General features: G+C 42.0%; 1 protein-coding gene across 1 annotated transcript in view; it reads right to left on the bottom strand.

The window, feature by feature from the left end:
• LOC126291456 (cytochrome P450 4C1-like) overlaps positions 1 to 15749 on the bottom strand; it is an 87700-nt gene extending 71951 nt beyond the window's left edge. Inside the window, exons 1-2 of the mRNA XM_049984969.1 lie at positions 15610 to 15749; positions 1921 to 2122 (exon numbers count right to left, since the gene is read on the bottom strand). Of these exons, the coding sequence (XP_049840926.1) occupies positions 1921 to 2122; positions 15610 to 15749 (342 nt within the window). The remainder of the gene's footprint in view (positions 1 to 1920; positions 2123 to 15609) is intronic.
• Positions 15750 to 20743: the final 4994 nt, after the last annotated feature.

The raw sequence follows: 20743 nt of genomic DNA on the forward strand, positions 1-20743 counted from the left end.
ACAAATCTTCATCCTCATAGAGGCTTTCAATGTATTCTTTCCACCTATCTGCTCTCTCCTCTGCATTTAACAGTGGAATTCCCGTTGCACTCTTAATGTTACCACCGTTGCTTTTAATGTCACCCAAGGTTGTTTTGACTTTCCTGTATGCTGAGTCTGTCCTTCCGATAATCATATCTTTTTCGATGTCTTCACATTTTTTTCTGCAGCCATTTCGTCTTAGCTTCCCTGCACTTCCTATTTATTTCATTCCTCAGCGATTTGTGTTTCTGTATTCCTGATTTTCCCGGAACATGCTTGTACTTCCTCCTTTCATCAATCAACTGAAGTATTTCTTCTGTCACCCATGGTTTCTTCGCAGCTACCTTCTTTGTACCTATGTTTTCCTTCCCAACTCCTGTGATGGCCCTTTTTAGAGATGTCCATTTCTCTTCAACTGTGTTGCCTACTGCGCTACTCCTTATTGCTGTATCTATAGCGTTAGAGAACTTCAAACGTATCTCGTCATTCCTTAGAGCTTCCGTATCCCACTTCTTAGCATATTGATTCTTCCTGAGTAATGTCTTGAACTTCAGCCTACTCTTTATCACTACTATATTGTGATCTGAGTCTATATCTGCTCCTGGGTACGCCTTACAATCCAGTATCTGATTTCGGAATCTATGTCTGACCATGGTGTAATCTAATTGAAATCTTCCCGTATCTCCCGGCCTTTTCCAAGTATTCCTCCTTCTCTTGCGATTTTTGAACAGGGTATTCGCTATTACTAGCTGAAACTTGTTACAGAATTCAATTAGTCTTTCTCCTCTTTCATTCCTTGTCCCAAGCCCATATTCTCCTGTAACCTTTTCTTCTACTCCTTCCCCAACAACTGCATTCCAGTCGCCCATGACTATTAGATTTTCGTCCCCCTTTACATACTGCATTACCCTTTCAATATCCTCATACACTTTCCTCCATCTGTTCATCTTCAGGAACTTGCTGGGAAGAAACTTTTTTTACCATTGAGAGACAAAGGACTAATTTCGAGATTCTTTTATTACTTCCAGTATTAACTGCCTTTTTTTTCTAATGTGCTGGCGTAAAGAGGTACTGTATAGTTTCATGCCTATGTGTGTGTTAAATGAAGATGTTAAATGATGAAAAATGTGTTTTATAATTTCTGTCAAGATCAAGCCCAAATCCCATACCAATGGAGAACAAATTATTCTGTTGATTCGAGAAGGCGAATTTTAGATGGAGGCGACGATCTTTACGACGCCGCTGCTCAACAATAGAGGTACGTGATTGTGCTCACTACTTTCCTTTGGTGGCCGCTAAGATTAATTTCGATGTGATTTTGCCGAGACATTCAGAACCTGCAATCTTCCTTTTCGTATAAAAATAGGAGTCCGATTGAAAAGGAATTATTCTTAAATTTAAATAATTGCAATTTTTTTACCCAGGCCACGGGGAACGATAGAAAGTACGTGCCTCCACCGTGACTGTACGTTCGCAATCTCCGTGTGTGTTACGACGTAATTATTTCACACAAAAAAATTTAAGATAAATCTCTCTCATCAGATGGCAACCACTCGTACTCGAATGTACGGACCCTCTGAATGTGTCTAGTCTGTCGTGAGCATTGTTCTAAAGTTTTTTTGTTAATATTCTGTAGACTGCATCTCGGCAATTAATTGTTTTTTATGCCGCAAATCGCACTTCCCGCGAAGTATTTATTACGCAAGTTTCAGGCTCCATTTAATGTCAAAAAAAAAAAAAAATCCGAAGTACGGTTGACTAAGCAAACCGCTACAATAATTTCATATCTCTACAACTACAATAACAAAAAACAATAACAAAAACAATAACAGAGAGGGTACATTACACACTGTATTTTAGCGAAGCTTTGTAAGTCTTGTGAGGTTGGTTTTGACTCACCTCAGAGTGGAACGTGGGGTTGATGAGTTTGCGGTGCGTCTTCCAACGGCTGCCGTTGAGGGTGAGTAATCCGTCGCCGACGATCGTCCGCATGACGTTCGTGGTGAGGGGATCTCGTTCTACCAACTTGGACGTCACCAGGACGTGTTGCACGTCGTCCGGGTGAGCCACCATTATCACCAGTTTCGGGCCCACGTAGAACCTGCAACCACGGCCACAGCACCCAGACTTTTTATTTGCTGGCATGGCGGGAAAATAGCTGTGTATGTACACAGGAGTCTGCAGAAACTTCGATACTCAATAGAACAAAACGTTACAGAAAAGATGAAGCACACAAGAAGAGGCTTTACTGTACTGCTCTAGACACTTTCAATACTCCGTCCATACAGTTCTTGAAAGGCCCTGCTGTACCGACCGACCACCCTGCTGGCCAAGAGGGCTGATCAAACTCGCACCATCACCTACCCGAGTGCTGGCCAGGCATGGTGGAGCTTAAATTCGCTGATCTGACGGAAACCAGTGTTACCACTGTGGGAAGGCCGTTAGCAGATACATCCAATACTCCTCAACAAACTCAGGGTTTTTGAATTTGACGGTATAGCTAACCAGTCAATCACATATTTGTTGTGTACATAGTTCCACGTAGTCAGCGCGTACACAACTTTCCCACTAGAGCGCGCCCCACTAAGCACAACAGCGCAGGCTCAGTGGTCGTCCGTCTGCGTACTACGAGATGGCGCTGCCATAGAGACGGACCAAATTCTGCTTCCGCCGATGTGCGTGTTAATATGTAACACAGCCAATGAGATTGTTGCTAGCGTAGAACCTTTTCTCCTCGCAGATCACACTCGCGCAGTGATACATGAATGCGTGAGGTATTATAATGAGTGTATAGCCCTCTGATGAGTCAGTCTGTATTTTTCTGCACCAATCTGTACCAGTCTGCGTTTGTCTACACCAGTCTGTACCAGTCTGCATGAGTTTGTACGAGTTCTACATTTGTCTGTACCAGTCTATAGTCAAGTTTCAATCTGCGCCTGATAAGATTACCATATTCCTGTACATAGCAATGAAGATAAATGTATAGACACTTTTTGTAAAGTATCAGAGATATATTTGAGAATAAGATTAAAGTACCATTACCAAAGGAACTTCAGAATGTCAATTTTTGTCACCGTTAATCTGCTACTCTAAGCGTGCAAGTGGCATTTCTATCGTCTGACCTAACAGCAGAAGATAAACACGCCATGACAAGATCACGAGACATATTGCTGACACTCGCCTACTTCGTTAGAGCGACAAGTCAAGTAATTTGATGGTGTGTGTACTGAAGGTCTTACAGTACGCTACACCACAATATTTAAAGAAAAGCGAGCGCAAACTTGTACTTAATAAATAAACTCATGTACACAGGGGAGATCCTTCTGATGCCCAAGGCTCAAAGTAGGCTTTACTATTGTTTCGATCTTCTACCTAATGTACAACAATCATAATCAGTTCTTTTTAGAACTGAGACTCGTACTGTAATTAACCCAAACATACAGAAACAGCAAAAATGCTAAATAACGTACTTAAAGGTACTATTGCTTTTCTGCAAACGCTCTCATTATCAATTTCAAAACAGCACAAGATCTTCAGTGTGCACATTTTGAGGTACTACACTAACGATAAATGTAGCACATGACCACGAAATAAAAAGTACGGTGGAAGCTTAAAAGTTTTTAGGTGTCTATAGATGAGAATTTTAACTGGGAAAAACACATTTCTGAACTCCTAAAACAATTCAGTTCAGCGATATTCGCGCTTCGAATAATTTCAAAACTTTAGGAGAGACAAATGAGTAGGTTATAGTAAGTTTTTAGTAAGTGGTTGGTTCAAATGGCTCTGAGCACTATGCGACTTACCTTCTGAGGTCATCAGTCGCCTAGAACTTAGAACTAATTAAACCTAACTAACATGAGAACATCACACACACCCACGCACGAGGCGGGATTCGATACTGCGACCGTAGTTGTCGCGCGCTTCCAGACTGTAGTGCCTAGAACCGCTCGGCCACACACGCCGGCTTTAGTAAGCGGAATCATGTGTAATAATACAGGGTGTGTCAGAAACAATATACGTATTTCGAATGCAAATACTTATTAAACTTTAAGATATACCAATATTAAACTATACACACATATTTACGGGCCTCTAAAGTGCAGAGTACAGATGTTCAATGTCCTCCATCAGCGATCTGAACAATATCACATCGATACTCAAATTCCTCGCATACTCGGGCAAGCATGTCCTTCGTCACAGATGTTATGGCAGTATGGATCAGGGTCTTCAACTCTTCCATGTTTTGTCGGAGTTGTGGTACATAAAACGTTGTCTTTAACGAAACCTCGCAGGAAGAAGTCAGAGGGTGTCAAATCCAGTGACAGTGGAGCCCAGCTGAGACATGCAAAGTCGCCAGTTCCTTGACGACCAATCCAACGGTTCGGTAGAGTTTCATTCACGCACTTGGCGACTCCAGTGAGGGGTGCCTCGTCTTGTCGATAAATGAAGTTGTCTTCGTGCAGCCTCGGAAACAACCAGTTTTGTAACATAGCGAAATACCGCTGGTCATTAACCGCGTTTCCATCAAAGAAGAATGGGCCATAAACAGATGATCAAAAAAATGGTTCAAATGGCTGTGAGCACTATGGGACTTAACTGCTATGGTGATCAGTCCCATAGAACCACTTAAACCTAACTAACTTAAGGACAACACACACACTCATGCACGAGGCGGGATTCGAAACTGCGACCTTAGTGATCGCGCGGTTCCAGACTGTAGGGCCTAGAACCGCTCGGCCAGTGAGGCCGGCAAAGAGATGATCGGGGTATCGCACAAAGCACATTGACTATGGACGAATCCCGTACCTGTTCAATGACTGCATGTGGGTTCTGTAGGTCTCAAATTCGATATTGTGTTTGTTTACCTGACCACTAACACGGAAAGTCGCCACATCACTGAACACTATGCGTTGTGCGAAAGTGTTATCATTGTCAATAGCATCTCATTGCAAAATGCCACACGTTTGCGTTTGTCGTTCAGGACGCAGAGCTTGAAACAGCTGTAGCTCGTACTGCTTCATAACCAACTGACGTCTCAAAACACGCCGAATTGTTGCTGTAGGCAGTTGTAACTCCCGACTGGGACGACGAATTGATTTTGAAGAACTACGTTGGAAAGCAGTTTGTATTCATTTCCTTCAGCAACACGACGGCAACCAGGATTCTTTCCTTTACATACACATCCTGTATTTAGAAGCTCTCGATACCGTCTGCGAATGTTCCACTCATTCGGAGGATCAATTTGGTACCTCAGCCTGAAACGTCTTTGCACTTTAATCATGGAACTGTAGTTCGCAAACCCGACAAAACAAAATGATTTCAGCTGCGGAGTAGCCATTTTAGACATATGACGGTTACCAAGCAAAACAGAGGACAACTGAAATCTAGCGGCTATTAATAAAAATTAGACTATGTATTCGTTTCTCCAATAGCCGAGCCGAGACGTTTGGAAAAAAATAATACTTTGTAATACGTATATTCTTTTTGAAACACCCTGTATTATGTATTAAGAATTCTGCCCTCAAAAAAGGTCCAGTATGAATAATATGTGGTGCTGATCCATGAGCATATTGAGACATCATCTTGAGTAACGTTTCACAATAAATTGAATCCATCATGAAACTTGTTGTAAATAAACCACTATTGTCTAAAATGAACAATTATGTCCATAATTAGAGCTCCGTCAATCGGTCGGGTGGATTCGATTCAAGACCGGCATACCCGCCCAAATTCCGGAAGCGGCGAGCTAATGCAGGCAGCTGTACAGACGGACAGAGTCTGGGCAGGATACGGTGTCCAATGCGCAGTGACAAGTTTTTGCCCAAAGCGCTTGGCGAGTTAAAGAAAAAAAATGTTCAAATGTGTGTGAAATCTTATAGGACTTAACTGCTAAGGTCATCAGTCCCTAAGTTTACACACTACTTAACCTAAATTATCCCTAAGGACGAACACACACACCCATGCCCGAGGGAGGACTCGAACCTCCGCCGCGAACAGCCACACAGTCCATGAGAGCAGCGCCTGAGACCGCTCGGCTAATCCCGCGCGGCTGGGTGAGTTCATTCGTTTGTTTGGAAGTGGGCTATGCGCTGTTGATGTGAATGAAATTTGGCTAACATATTGAATTTTTTTTTAGGTTTGGATGGAGGTCTCTGTCACCTATCTCAATGAAATTGATGTGATGTGGCACAATCATTTGCGATTACGCGCATGCTGACAATAAAGACAAAATGAAATATGCTGTTTTGCCATACAGTTATTATGGAAAACTTCATTATCGACTATGTTATTCGACTAACTACGGGCTTTTTAGATGAAAGAATGTAATTTTTAAGGGCCGTTGATAGCTGGTTAAATAATAAATGGTGTAAGTTTGGGAACAGCGTAAGTGAAGATATTATACGTTTATTTTTGTGCCGAGGATGTGATTTTTTCAAAAGCTCTGACCTTACTTTTCCTCAGGTCCTCAATAAAATTAATAAACCGATGTTTCAGAATTCTCTCACAATTGCATCTGCATGACGTGTTTGTGAGATGACATTGTGTAAAATCATCCGTGTTTTGGCAGAAGAAGCAAATTGTAACACGATAACGAGAGGAACGTAGGTTTTATTCCAAATTCGCCATTCGTGACGATTCTCTGAAAACTAGAAATCGTTAACAAGGCAAGCGAAAGCAAATAGCTGCTTTTGTTGCATTTTCATCGGATTTATTTCTACGGAACAACCAAGGCAGAGGTGACTGTAGATCTTTTTGAGTGGTCTCATACAAGTATGAGTTTGGAGGTGCTTCTCTTCATATGTATCTACTGTGTTTTTGGACTGTGGGATGGACAATCCTCGTGACACTTCAGGAGGTTCAAATGGCTCTGAGCACTATGGTATATAACTTCTGAGGTCATCAGTCCCCTAGAACTTAGAACTACTTAAACCTAACTAACCTAAGGACATCACACACATCCATGCCCGAGGCAGGATTCGAACCTGCCACCGTAGCGGTCACGCGGTTCCAGACTGAAGCGCCTATAACCGCACGACCACACCAGCCGGCGGTGGGAAAGGAATTGCATTGCTAAATATGGTTCCTGACATCCACGTATCATTGACAACATATCCTGAGCAGTGTAATTTTGTCGTAATCACTTGACGAATTAATGATTGACCAAAAGATAATGCACTTCTCTCACCATTAATTGTGCCACTGGTAGACTGCAGAAATCTCTCCCACTCGACATAAGGTATCACATATCGATACCACCCCAAGACCATAGTGCAACGGAACTGAAAATTCCTGTTAGATGCGGATAGCAGTCGTTTGGAATCCGGCAGATCCAATGGTGAGCGCCTGCTGAGCCACTCATCCAGTGACTCCGTACAAGGAGCGCCCTCTGCCACCGCAATACGGGACGGCCTGTGGCATCCACTCGACCCACTACCACGTATAGCCTGTTTGCTACATCACCGTCGTTTGTGCTTGTTATAGCGAGCCTCCGCTTTGTTGACAATGGTATTATTGTACTCTACATATGCTTGGAAAAACGTTCAGTTCCTCTTCTGTTTGCTGAGTTGTCTTGCTCTCTAATCATTTGTGCTCCTCTCCATCTTTCCTACAACGGAAGTTGATACACTATTCTGCATCCCACCTCTCCTTACCATTGCGTACGAAGCTGTAAGCAATATGCATGGCATGTGGTCAAACTCTGTTGCTGCTCTTGCCTTCCTGTCGCTCCCAGCCTTGCGACGGACCGTCGCTGGGGTAGTTGTTACACACTTGGCACCATTGCACATCGTTTCAGTTGCTTCACCTGCCACAGTAGGCATCTACATCTACATCCATACTCCGCAAGCCACCTGGCGTTGTGTGGCGGAGGTACCTTGAGTACCTCTATCGGTCCTCCCTTCTATTCCAGTCTCATATTGTTCGTGGAAAGAAGGATTGTCGGTATGCTTCTGTGTGGGCTCTAATCTCTCTGATTTTATCCTCATGGTCTCTTCACGAGATATACGTAGGAGGGAGGAATATACTGCTTGACTCTTCGGTGAAGGTATGTTCTCGAAACTTTAACAAAAGCCCGTTTTGTCGGTATGCTTCTGTGAGGGCTCGAATCTCTCTGATTTTATCCTCATGGTCTCTTCGCGAGATATACGTAGGAGGGAGGAATATACTGCTTGACTCTTCGGTGAAGGTATGTTCCCGAAACTTTAACAAAAGCCCGTACCGAGCTACTGAGCGTCTCTCCTGCAGAGTCTTGCACTGGAGTTTATCCATTATCTACGTAATGCTTTCGCGGTTACTAAATAATCCTGTAACGAAGCGCGCTGCTCTCCGTTGGATCTTCTCTATCTCTTCTATCAATCCTATCTGGCACTGATCCCACACTGCTGAGCAGTATTCAAGCAGTGGGCGAACAAGCGTACTGTAACCTACTTCCTTTGTTTTCGGCTTGCATTTCCTTAGGATTCTTCCAATGAATCTCAGTCTGGCATCTGCTTTACCAACGATCAACTTTATATGATCATTCCATTTTAAATCACTCCTAATGCGTACTCCCAGATAATTTATGGAATTAACTGCTTCCAGTTGCTGACCTGCTGTTTTGTAGCTAAATGATAAGGGATCTTTCTTTCTATGTATTCGCACCACATTACACTTGTCTACATTGAGATTCATTTGCCATTCCCTGCACCATTCGTCAATTCGCTGCAGATCCTCCTGCATTTCAGTACAATTTACCCTTGTTACAACCTCTCGATATACCCACAGCATCATCTGCAAAAAGCCTCAGTGAACTTCCGATGTCATCCACAAGGTCATTTATGTATATTGTGAATAGCAACGGTCCTACGACACTCCCCTGCGGCACACCTGAAATCACTCGGAATACTTCTCTCCATTGAAAATGACATGCTGCGTTCTGTTATCTAGGAACTCTTCAATCCAATCACACAATTGGTCTGATAGTCCATATGCTCTTACTTTGTTCATTAAACGACTGTCCATCATACACTCTGCCCAGACAGGCAAAGTATCAAAATAACGATTCGTTCTTTTACAGGTTGTGTGGTGGACGAAGGTGCGAGGAGCGAGGCACCATTGTACATTTGCTTCGATATTTTATATGTCTACTTCAGAGATCAAGAGAATTGCTGAGTTGCCACCAGAGTCGATTTCATCTATGTGAATAGCGTGATCCTGCCATGGGCTTTGTTTTACGCTTCTGTGACTGCCCGAATGGAGCAACCCACACTGCATTTGACTTCCACACTGTGCCATTGACATCGGTTACGGATCCAGTGGAAGTGAAGACCTTTCACTGTCGTCACCATCTTGGTATCTTGGCAGCTACCGTCATTTGGGGATGGGCCCCTCTTCCCACCAATTGTCCCATGTCGCTCCTCAGGTCCCTCTGCAGCCATCGAGATGGCTCTGTCTTCGTTTGCTGCTCCATCTGTGAACACGTTTGTGCCCTGTGACCACCTTTTCAGCCGGTTTTCACAGGCGGTGTCAGGGCGTACACCCAGGTGCAGGCGGAAGCTCTGCACTGGTCTCTGTTTTGGCTCCCATCTCCTCATTTCCACCTGCATCCTCCCTTACCCTATCGTCGTTCCCTATCGTCGTTCAGTCATCTACATTACACAATGACGAAGATAAGGTTTTGGGGGGGAGGGATGTGGTATTAGATATCGATACCACCCTACGGGCATCATAAAGTTGGCAACAGCACTGCAAGTTTCCATTAGACACTGATAGCGGGTGCACGGGACAACGTTTGGAACGCGGATTTACTGTAAACTCCCTACACTCGTAGTACTCCATGAGCACAACAAAAGCGCGTACTTCTCAAGCATTACTGAGAAAATCGCAAGATAACTTCGGTCGTCAAATATATACCTGTGCGTGACCAGTTCTACCATGAAGCGGCTGTAGCCGGATGTGGCGGTCACGATAACTCAACGTGTTCGATCAGAGCGTCAGCAACCCTTTCTAATAATAAAACTCAGCGAACGGATCAACGAACAAACTGAACAGATGTCATCGGACGTCCGCCCTGAACAATTTCAACGAATAAAAGAGAACGAAATGTTTTCTACAAAACTTTTATTAAATTTACAATGCTATTTGGCAGTCTACTAATTTTTATAATCACAAGTAATATAATATTCATAACTATCGACTAGTAAACGACCAAACGCATAAAGTGATACTGAAAATGTGTGCCTGTCCGTGTCTTCAAAACTGTTCGTTTTTAATCGAAAGAGAACGAGAAATTGCTTCTCGGAAGACGCTATCAAAATACACTCGATACTGCATAACCAATTATCAGCACCGATTTTTAAGGAAATACTGCGTTACGCATGGTTTGCTTCCAAATTATCGTCTGAAAGAGAGATTTTTGAAAATGTTAACGAGGTTTGTTTCTCCACCGGAAACGTCAAAAGACCTTGCGTATGTGGGAACATAGCATTTATTAAAATCAGCTGGTGTCGTTTAACTTTATGTTTTCCATATTTTTACGAAAAATACCATCCTGCAACTTGTAATCGTAATGTCGAAAGCGAAGATTAATAATTGTACATCTTTCGAAAGCCGTCTGTGCCGGTCAAAACTTGGAGGTAACAAGTCGTTTCGGGCTCCTTCCAGGTATAAGGGATTTCTCAGAGCATGGACAAGCATACATTTTCAGTATCACTTTATGCGTTTGGTCGTTTACTAGTCGATAGTTATGAATAATAAAAATTAGTAGACTGCCAAATAACATTGTAAATTTAATAAAAGTTCATCCGATTACACGTATTTTCCCCATTATATAAATTGTAATATAAATAGTAAAAAAAACTACTCTGTTGAAAATAAAAAAAACTGACGAACGGAACTCGTCCCAGCGGCTTGGGCGCCAACCACTTTCTTTTTTTTTTTAAGAAAAAGAAAAAAAACCTTTTTGTTCTGTATAGTGCGTTGAATTTGTTAAGGGCTGACGTCGGATAACATCCGTTCAGTTCGTTCGTTGATACATTCACTCGGTTTTTTAATTACAAAGTGTAGATAACGCTCTGATCGAACACGCTGAGCTACCGTGCCGGCATCACTCGGCTGCAGCTGTTTCATGGTAAAAGTGGCCACGCACAGATATATACAAGGTGTTACAAAAAGGTACGGCCAAACTTTCAGGAAACATTCCTCACACACACCGAAAGAAAATATGTCATGTGGACTTCTAGAGTCCCAGAATATGTCATGGAGACTTCTGGAGTCTCGGTCCGGCACACAGTTTTAACCTGGCAGGAAGTTTCATATCAGCGCACACTCCGCTGTAGAGTGAAAGTTCCATTCCAGAAAAATCCCCCAGGCTGTGGCTAAGCCACGTCTCCGCAATATCCTTTCTTCCAGGAGTACTAGTTCAGCAAGGTCTGCAGGAGAGCTTCTGTGAAGTTTGGAAAGTAGGAGACGAGGTACTGGCGGAATTAAAGCTGTGAGGACGGGGCGTGAGTCGTGCTTGGGTAGCTCAGTCAGTAGAGCACTTGCCCGCGAAAGAAAAAGGTCCCTAGTTCTAGTCTCGGTCCGGCACAAAGCTTTAATCTGCCAGGAAGTTTCAAATCAGCGCACACTCCGCTGTAGAGTGAAAATTTCATTCTAGGGTAATATCTTCCTGGTTGGTCATAATAAAGAAGCACTCATTTAATAATACTTGTTTTCTAAATAAAACCTCCTTTTCTTGCTGTAACTTCATTTGATTTTCCCAGACCTCTTTCACCTTTTTGTTACTCTACGATATCTTCAGTGGGAGCTAGAACGATTTTGGTTTGTTACTTTTAGATTATAAGACAGTTCACGTCTCGTTTTTTTGTGTAAACAATTAATTACTTACAGTTCGTCGGCACTGCGTTTCCTCTGATGTGGTCTACCACTTCATTTCCGAAATATAAAACACAATTTTGTATTCTGATCTTTTTCTTTCACACTGTTCACCATATTTCTGCTTCTTCTTTGTGCTGCACTATTACTCTTTTGCCACTAGGTATAGCTATTTGTTCGAACACTGAACTTTTAAAGACATAAATATTGTGACTTCTTCATGTGTTTTCTCCTGTTTCGTTTCTGTACCTTAACTACATATTACCAATCTAACGAAGTATAAGTTAAAAACGATCATATATTCATTACGTTTATATCTCTGTGTGGATGAGCGGTATGTGGAGGGCGGGGGAGAATTAGGGGATTGGGTTGTAGAGAGTGGTTGAAAGCTTTGGAGATCAACTAACTTGAGTTTTGGTTTAAATGTTCTGTGGAGGGATTGGGTTGTAGAGAGTGGTTGAAAGCTTTGGAGATCAACTAACTTGAGTTTTGGTTTAAATGTTCTGTGGAGGGGTTCACGGACATGTGAGTGAAGAAGTGTTGGGTGTTATTAGTAATATTATTATTATTATGATAACCCTCTTTTGGAGTATTATTCTATTATTTTATCTATTAGTGTAAACGTGTGTACTTGATCATCAGGGTTTTTCTTTCGGCTTTGGTTTTACATATGTGGTAATTTCTTGTAGATTAGGAGGTGTTTTTTATTGTTGATTCTAATTGTCTTCATGTCTTATTCTCTAGTACGTTCTTATGGTTCTCAGGCGTTCTGCAAATGTGGAATGGTTTGTCCCATACTCTCAGGCTCTCATGTGTTCTTTGCATCTGACATCAAATGCTCTACCTGTTTGTCTATGTATCTGACTGACATGTGGTAAATATTTCTGTTTTTTGTCAGTTTTGGAGTGTATTGTCGTGTAGAATTGTCTGTTGTGTATGCTATGTTTATTCCCTATCTTTTGAAAACGTTGGTGATGTGTGAGTTTGTGGTTGTATGTCATTGTGTACTATCTTGTGTTTTCTTTCATATTTTTCTGATTATTCTGTGTAGTTGTTATGATACTGAGTGTTTATGTTTGATTCCGTTGAGTTGTTTGTGGTTTGGTACTTTCTGCTTTTATTTTACTTTTAATTTTCTTGTTTAGCTTTGTGACTGTGTTACTATCGCAACCATTGTTTTGTGCTATCTGCATTATTCTTCTTTTTGGTAATTTTCTTTGTTGAGTGGCACAGTCTTGGATCTATAGAGCATGTGTCGAAGTGCTGCTTGCTTTTGTGACTGTGGGTTGGGAATGATAATGTCCGTTGCTGCGGGTTTGCGGTAAATTTCAAACATATGCTTATTGTTTTATTTTTGGATTGTTATATCCAGAAACTTAATTTAGCTATTGTGTTTGATTTCTAATCGGAATTTTATATTAAACTGAAAGTATCTCCACTATCCAAACACAATTTTAGTGACGTTAATTTGTCCATTCACGTGAGCGAACTTATTTATTCCTTGACTTAGCGTTGCTCCATGGCGAGCGAAAAAGTGTAAGAAACTCGGGATGTGACTAGACTTTGTTGCGAGACAGCATACTGAGAAGACATGTATGAAGTGTGTGCTATGAAACAGTCATTGTTACCGCCATTCTGCCCCAATTTGTGTTTTTTGAGATTCACAAGCAATGTGTAACGTTTATGTGGAGTTTAGTAACAGCCATAATACAGTCTGTTGCATTTCGCGTATTTATTTTTGATCAAAGGATTCTGTGATGAACTGTAATGTACGATAAGCTTGTATGGGACTGCGAACATATGACGTTCGATGTTTGCTGTAGAGCCTGCTTCGATAACATGGTCAAAAGAATAGAGAAAATTTTCTGTGCTAAAACGAACTCTTTACACTGGCAGACAATCATCGAATGGTAGTCTTCCAGTTCGAGAAGTTCGTATAGAAGCTTTCTTTCTCTCACATTTCAAGACTTTTAGAGGCAACTGTCGGAGTCGGCAGCTGCTTCTACACCACGAGAGTAAATTGTCTGCGTGTACGAAATTACGTACGCTGTGGGAGTAGTCGACGCCGCTCGGTACATTTTCCTTCACAGACATACAAACAGAGACACTAAACACACTAGTTCAGTAACAAGGAGTTTAATATTACCACCTTAAAAACATTAATGTCTTATTTTGAGCATTAATGTTATAAAAATGGCTAAAACGTGACAGTACCTACAATCAGTGAAACATAAACACTGTCAAGTATTTCATGACCAAAAACAAGTTAATACACGATCATTCAGTTATATGTATTTATGGTATGCATTGTGATTTGTTGCGATAAATGTGTATTTTATGTTATGTGTGTGTACTGATGTTATGCTTTGTATAATTTAGTATATGAGTGATGGAATGATACTACGTGAGTTACATCCGACATCAGAAAGCCACGACAACGCAGGTCCATCACATATGAATTTCATGACATACTACTCTGCAGTAAAGGCAAGCACAAGAATGACATGCTAACCCGTTGCACACATTAGCCTGATCTTTGCAGATAACTACTGGGTTAGGTATATTTTTAGATTTAGTTATTACATGTTTTAGTATATGCAGAGTGATATGTGTTTTTTCGTTTATGTGTTTTCAATTGTGTTGAGATATTCAGGAGTATGGAATCTGATGTGTGTTTTCGTTGGGTAAAGCTGAAATGTGTCCAGAGTAAACAACTGAACAACTGAATTCTTATGGTTAAAATGCAGAGGGAACAGGAAGCGAACGTGCAGCCCAGTGGAGATGAACAAACCCCAGGGCAAGCGGTAGATGCAGGCCAAGGAGAAACCAAAGATCCTATGGCTGAGCTCTTAAATCAAATGAAACTTTTGTTGAATACCGTAGCGAGTTTAGCTGCAGAACAGTCTCACATGTCTGCTAGGCATGCGAAAATTTCAACAACAGTTGAGAATTTAGCTTCGGAACAGTCTCACTCCCCCTTCAGCTCACTCTCACTAAGATCTTCCTTTTTGTAGAGAATGTAGCCACGTTGCTAATGGGCATCAGATAACTTAAGATGAGCCTTCTGCTGCACTGGTCTACCCTACACTGTTAGATGTACTTTCTCCACATGTATCCTGAACCCAAGCTAGTGCCATCAGGGCCGGCCGTTGTGGCCGAGCGGTTCCAGGCGCTTCAGTCCGGAACCGCACTGCAGCTACAGTCGCAGGTTCGAATCCTGCCTCGGGCATGGATGTGTGTGATGTCCTTAGTTAGTGTGGTTTAAGTAGTTCTAAGTCTACGGGATTGATGACCTCAGGTGTTAAGTCCCATAGTGCTCAGAGCCAATTTTGAGTGCCATCAGGAAGACATCAGTGTCCAAGGTCGCAGAGTCTTATGACTTTTGAACTGATCGTTTTGGCCTGTTATTTCCCATCCCCAGCTTGGATTTTGGGAACCTCATTTAAGAGCACTGCAGGCTAGCTCAGATATGTTCCAGGTTTTTGTCACTTGAAGGAAGGAAACTTTCAGTTTCCTTTGTTCTAGGTATGAAATGAACCACTGATCAACTGTTGCCCTAATTCCCTAACTCTCCAACCTCAGCAGAAGATACGCTGGGGCCACTACTAAGTTATTGTTTTCCAAAGATTAGACAGCTGGCAGTGCCCAGTGTGGACCAGCCTCTCAGAGAGTGGGATTTCTACCTGTATGCCATGTTTGAGTGAATAAATCTCGCAGCAGACGCCGTGAGCTCACCTCGTCAAGTCTCCGTACTGGCGGTGGAAGTCTCGAATCTTGTGGAGAGTCACTGGATCCTCGAGTAAGTCCAGAACATTCCCGACGATGGGCCATGTGGGCGGCCCTGGGATGTCGACGTGGGGTCTGGTGGCCCACATCCACCACAGCACCGCCACCACGCCGGCGCAGCACCACACCACCAACTGGATCAACAGCCACGACCACCATGCCATCGCTCAACAGCTAGCGTGGTCACCTGAGAACAAACCTGCAACGACAGGCTCAGTTGGCTATATTCGTGTTAATACTGTGCTTCCGCGTACAGATAGCCCTGAACATAACGACCTAAGCCTAGTTCTTGACTGAAATTAAATATAAGCTTGGAAGACTAGACGAAATTCTGCAAAAAACTTGATAAATTGATTAGGTGGACAGCCCCGTTAAGTGAAAATTATGAGGTATCCGTTGGAACAATTTTACCAATAACAAACAGTGTCCTCCTATAAGATTCTGGAAGGAATATATTCGAGGCTGGAGTAATGACCTGAAGTACTATAGGTCCTATTTAGCCACTAATGACTCTAAAACAGATAAAGAATTACCAAAATATCATGAAGAAACTCGTAAAGAATGAGGGAACAAAAAACAGAGAGTCTGTATTTTACGAGGTCAAGCAGAAGGCATGGAGTCTCTTAAAAATTAGGAGGAAGTCGACCTCCTACCTGCAAAGACCCTGAAATAACGCCAGGCCATATTGCAAACAGATCTCCCTCCATAGCCTCTCATATAATGGTTAAGGAACAGCTTTGCAAACTGTAGCACAAGGAATCCAAGAAATCAAAGAGTTCCAGGGACTTCACCTTACATGATGTGATACAGCACTCGAAGAAATGACAAACCTCAAATTTCCAGAATTCGATGCGATACGCCCAGAGTTCCTCATCAAGTGTTACAATGAGACTCCTAAGCGACTTGCGATATTGTTCATCATTGTTATGCAGTTGGGTAACTTTCCGAAAGCCTTCAAAAGAATGACTGTCATTGCTACACTGGAGCCTGGTAAACCAGTGAATAAATAAAGCTGAGGTGCTGACACAAGATTAAAAAGACATCCTTAACCGAATGGGACCAAAGATCCATGAAGATACTACCATGCAACAAGCAGTATTCGGAATCTATATATGTCAAGTAAGTAGCTTAAACACACACATGAGAGCTGGGCTTCAACGACAACTAAACGACGTTCTCATTGATCTCACAGTCACCTATGATGCAATATGGAAATAAGGACGCCTCTACAAACTCTTAAGTGTTATATATTGCCATAGTATAATTAGGCATATTATCTGAGAGATACTTCTTAGTAGTCCTTGGCAATCGATTAAAGAGACATAAAGAGCTTAATAATGGTCTTCTCTAGGGTTCAGGTTTTGCACCAGTTTAGCTCACCGTATGTATCTGATCTCCCTGCATCAAAGTCGAGGAAGTTCATTAATGCAGACGACGTGTCAACAGGTAAATCTTAAACCTGGTGAAGAGATACTCTCTATAGTTCTAAGTACACTGCATGAATATTTCAAAAAGTGGAAATTAACATCGAACCTCCTGAAAACTGAAGTTAGCTGCTATCATCTTAAGAATAAAATGGCGAATGAAAAGCTAAAAGGAATCTTTAATGGTCACGTTCTGCACCACAAAGACTTCCCAAGATAGGAGCTTGTCGTACAAAAAACATACAAAACACCGCAGCAAAACTGAGATCGCGCAGTAACATCCCACAGAAGCCGACTGGTTCTTTATGTGGTGCAAAGCCACAACGCTTCGATGTTTTTCTTTAGAACTTGTCTACTCTGCTGCCGAATAGTGTGCATAACTCACGTATGAGTAATAACAGACTGCACTACATCTATTCCTCTTCACTGATACCACGTCTAAGGCAAAACGCGCCGCCAGGTCTGCGAAGACAGAATACCATTCTCAAGCAATATGCACTTAGGAAGGGCTGATTAAAAACCAGGCAGTCACCCGTTGTCTTGCGGATACGCTGTGTTTAGTATGTGTCCAGCATATGTAAACAGATGTGCTATTGTGTACCGTGTTTGTATGATGTAATAAGCATCTGTGACCAATATTTATACGGACACTGCCTTTTGGACAAAGTGCTTTATGTTTTTAAATATTTTAGCGGTGATAAACGTTTATATTGTGCTGACTTATATTCTCTTGACATCTTGTGCGTGAGGTTCAGGTTAAAATGAATATATTTTACCACCAAAAGATGTTTAAGACCTGAAAATGGCAGTAAAGACTGTTGAAACCAGTTGTCTTAAATAAAGAAATATTTTATGTGATCTTGGTTTTTGAATAGTTTTTAACAATCAAAACAAATCGCCCTTCAACACTCTAAAAATAAGAAAAATCTTTATTTCGGTAGAATCCTTAACGGGGAGCTGTCCTAGAAACTTGGTTTTCACCACAGTTCTGGAGTAGGAATTCAATTTATTAAGATCTCGCCGACCATCACATCCACAATAATTGTGAGACGTTGAGAGAATGTGTGTTTCACGGACTAGCAGAGCGCACTCCGAAAAAAAAGAAGGCATCAAAGGGCGTAGAGGGCTTCGGAAGTCGAACTGTTCTATAACAGCGGAGTGAAATCGATAACAGTTGGAAGTCTGACTCCGATCCAGGCAGCGAGGTGAAATAACAGCAAAACTCTCATTATCTGCAGAAGGCGGATGCGTCGCTTGTCGAAATATTGTTCAGAAAATGGAAACAACAACTCAGCAGAGCACACATGAAACAGGAAATCAGTCACACAGAGAAAACCAAAGAGTTTGTACCCTGGTAATGTTTCGAATACCATGCACGTGATGTTCAATAAATATCGCTAAATATCGAATGTTGCGAAAAATGGTTTCGAACTTACGAAGTATGTAGTTCTTATGAACTTTCACATTCATAAAATGTCCTCATACGTCAAGAAGACTGTAATAAATTCAATTTCAAAGACGTCAAGTGACAAATCTTCTGCTTAATGTGCCATAACTACAAAATACTGACCCAAATTATTCACAGACGATTGGAAAAACTGGTAACAGACGATTTCGGTGGAAAACAGTCTGGTTTCTAGAAAAATGTTGGATCATCCGAGGTAATACTGACTCTACGATCTATCTCAGAAGATGAAGATTCATCTATAGCATTTGTAGTTTTAGAAAACGTCTGTTTGACAATACTGATTGAAGTATGACTACGAATTATGCCCATTACAATTCCGAAGTTACAGCTTCTAACGATTACATAGTGATCGAGAACTATTTCACGTCTTAGTACACATCCAAGACTGTCCTCAAAATTCTCAGAGAGTGATTCAGCCAGAAAGCGAGTCGGTCAGAAAATTCTCCTTCGACTGTTTCTTGAGTGTTTTCAACCAGTCGGGGTGCTCTCGCAAGTTGATTAGAGGGAGGGATACAAAATTTACAAACAAGGCCTGCGCGAGTCACCTCGAGTTTATTTAGTGAGAGTGAGAAGACCAGAGAAATGTGCAACAAACGCCAGGCAAAAAGGGAAAAAATTCTACACGAATCGTATGCGACCCGCAAGCGCTGGTTTTTCTGTCTAATACGTTTCGCATTTTGGAACTACAGACAACTATTTACATGATTTCTTACTAGAAAGGAACAAATTTATTTAATGTTACTATGGGAACGCTTACATAATACCTATCCGTAAAAAGAACCTGTAAGTTTTCAGACACATCACCAGACTGTCCCAGAAATGACATCTACACAATCCCAAAGCAGACAGATGTGCGGACTATGGTACAGTCAGCTGAACAGATTATACATCCAAGTTACAAGAATAATACGCAGCAGAACGGAAAAGAATGCTGATGATAATTTGTTAGATGACTATCAGTTTGGTTTTAGGAAAGGCGAAGGCACCGCAGAAGCAGTTGCGCTCACCGATGGAAACAAAACTGAGGAAAAATCAGGGAATCTTTATAGTATTTATCGACCTAAAAAAAGCGTTCTTGATGTTACAATTGTGCAAGATGTTCGTAACTCCCAGGAAAATATGTGGAAAATATGTGTAAGCTATAGGGAAAGACGGGTAGTATATACAGGAACCAAGTAGGAAAAATAGGAGTTGGCGTTCAAGAACAAAATGCTCGGGTTGGAAACGGTGCAAGAGTGGGATGTATTTCCACTTCACAGAACAGCATCACCAACAGTCGACTTTGGCAGCTCCAGAAGGGTTGAAACGTCCCTGGTGGATCTGCTACTCAGGTGACAACCAGTGACTAGTTCGAATCTCTCCTAACCGACCCATTCTGCTATCATTATCTCTCTGCTGAATACACAATACCCCTTCTCCTTTTGTACCACCTGGTCACCTCTCGTTGGCAGCTAGTGGTCAACTCCGCATTACACACGTTTCATAACAGTGTATAACGACGATTTTCTTATTTTTTGATATATGTGGGCTGTTTTTCGACCCTCAGTCAGACAAATCAATATCTCCAGCAGCTGACCTGTAATACGTAGCTACTCAAGACAGGGTCCGCTTTAACTGAATATACCGGCGCCAGGTTTCTCTGTATAAGATTTACAAGTATGAAGAACAAAGAAAAGGCGCGAAATCTTCAAAAGATTTCTATTTCTTAGTAGGAGTTGGTCATTGAGGATATTGTCTTTAACATGTTGCAGATGCTTAAAGATCAGCATTTCTTCCAAAACATCGTGTCTTAAGCCTTTAACCACGGCATGAAGTAAATCGATATTAACTGGAGGGCTCGGCGCGTGGGCCGTTTGCGCAAGGTGTTCCGCATAAGTAGAGCCCGTAGTTCCGTCACCGCTTCTACACTCCTGGAAATTGAAATAAGAACACCGTGAATTCATTGTCCCAGGAAGGGGAAACTTTATTGACACATTCCTGGGGTCAGATATATCACATGATCACACTGACAGAACCACAGGCACATAGACACAGGCAACAGAGCATGCACAATGTCGGCACTAGTACAGTGTATATCCACCTTTCGCAGCAATGCAGGCTGCTATTCTCCCATGGAGACGATCGTAGAGATGCTGGATGTAGTCCTGTGGAACGGCTTGCCATGCCATTTCCACCTGGCGCCTCAGTTGGA

The sequence above is a fragment of the Schistocerca gregaria genome, chromosome 9, assembly GCF_023897955.1.
Source record: "Schistocerca gregaria isolate iqSchGreg1 chromosome 9, iqSchGreg1.2, whole genome shotgun sequence".
NCBI classification, from domain to species: Eukaryota; Metazoa; Arthropoda; class Insecta; order Orthoptera; family Acrididae; genus Schistocerca; species Schistocerca gregaria.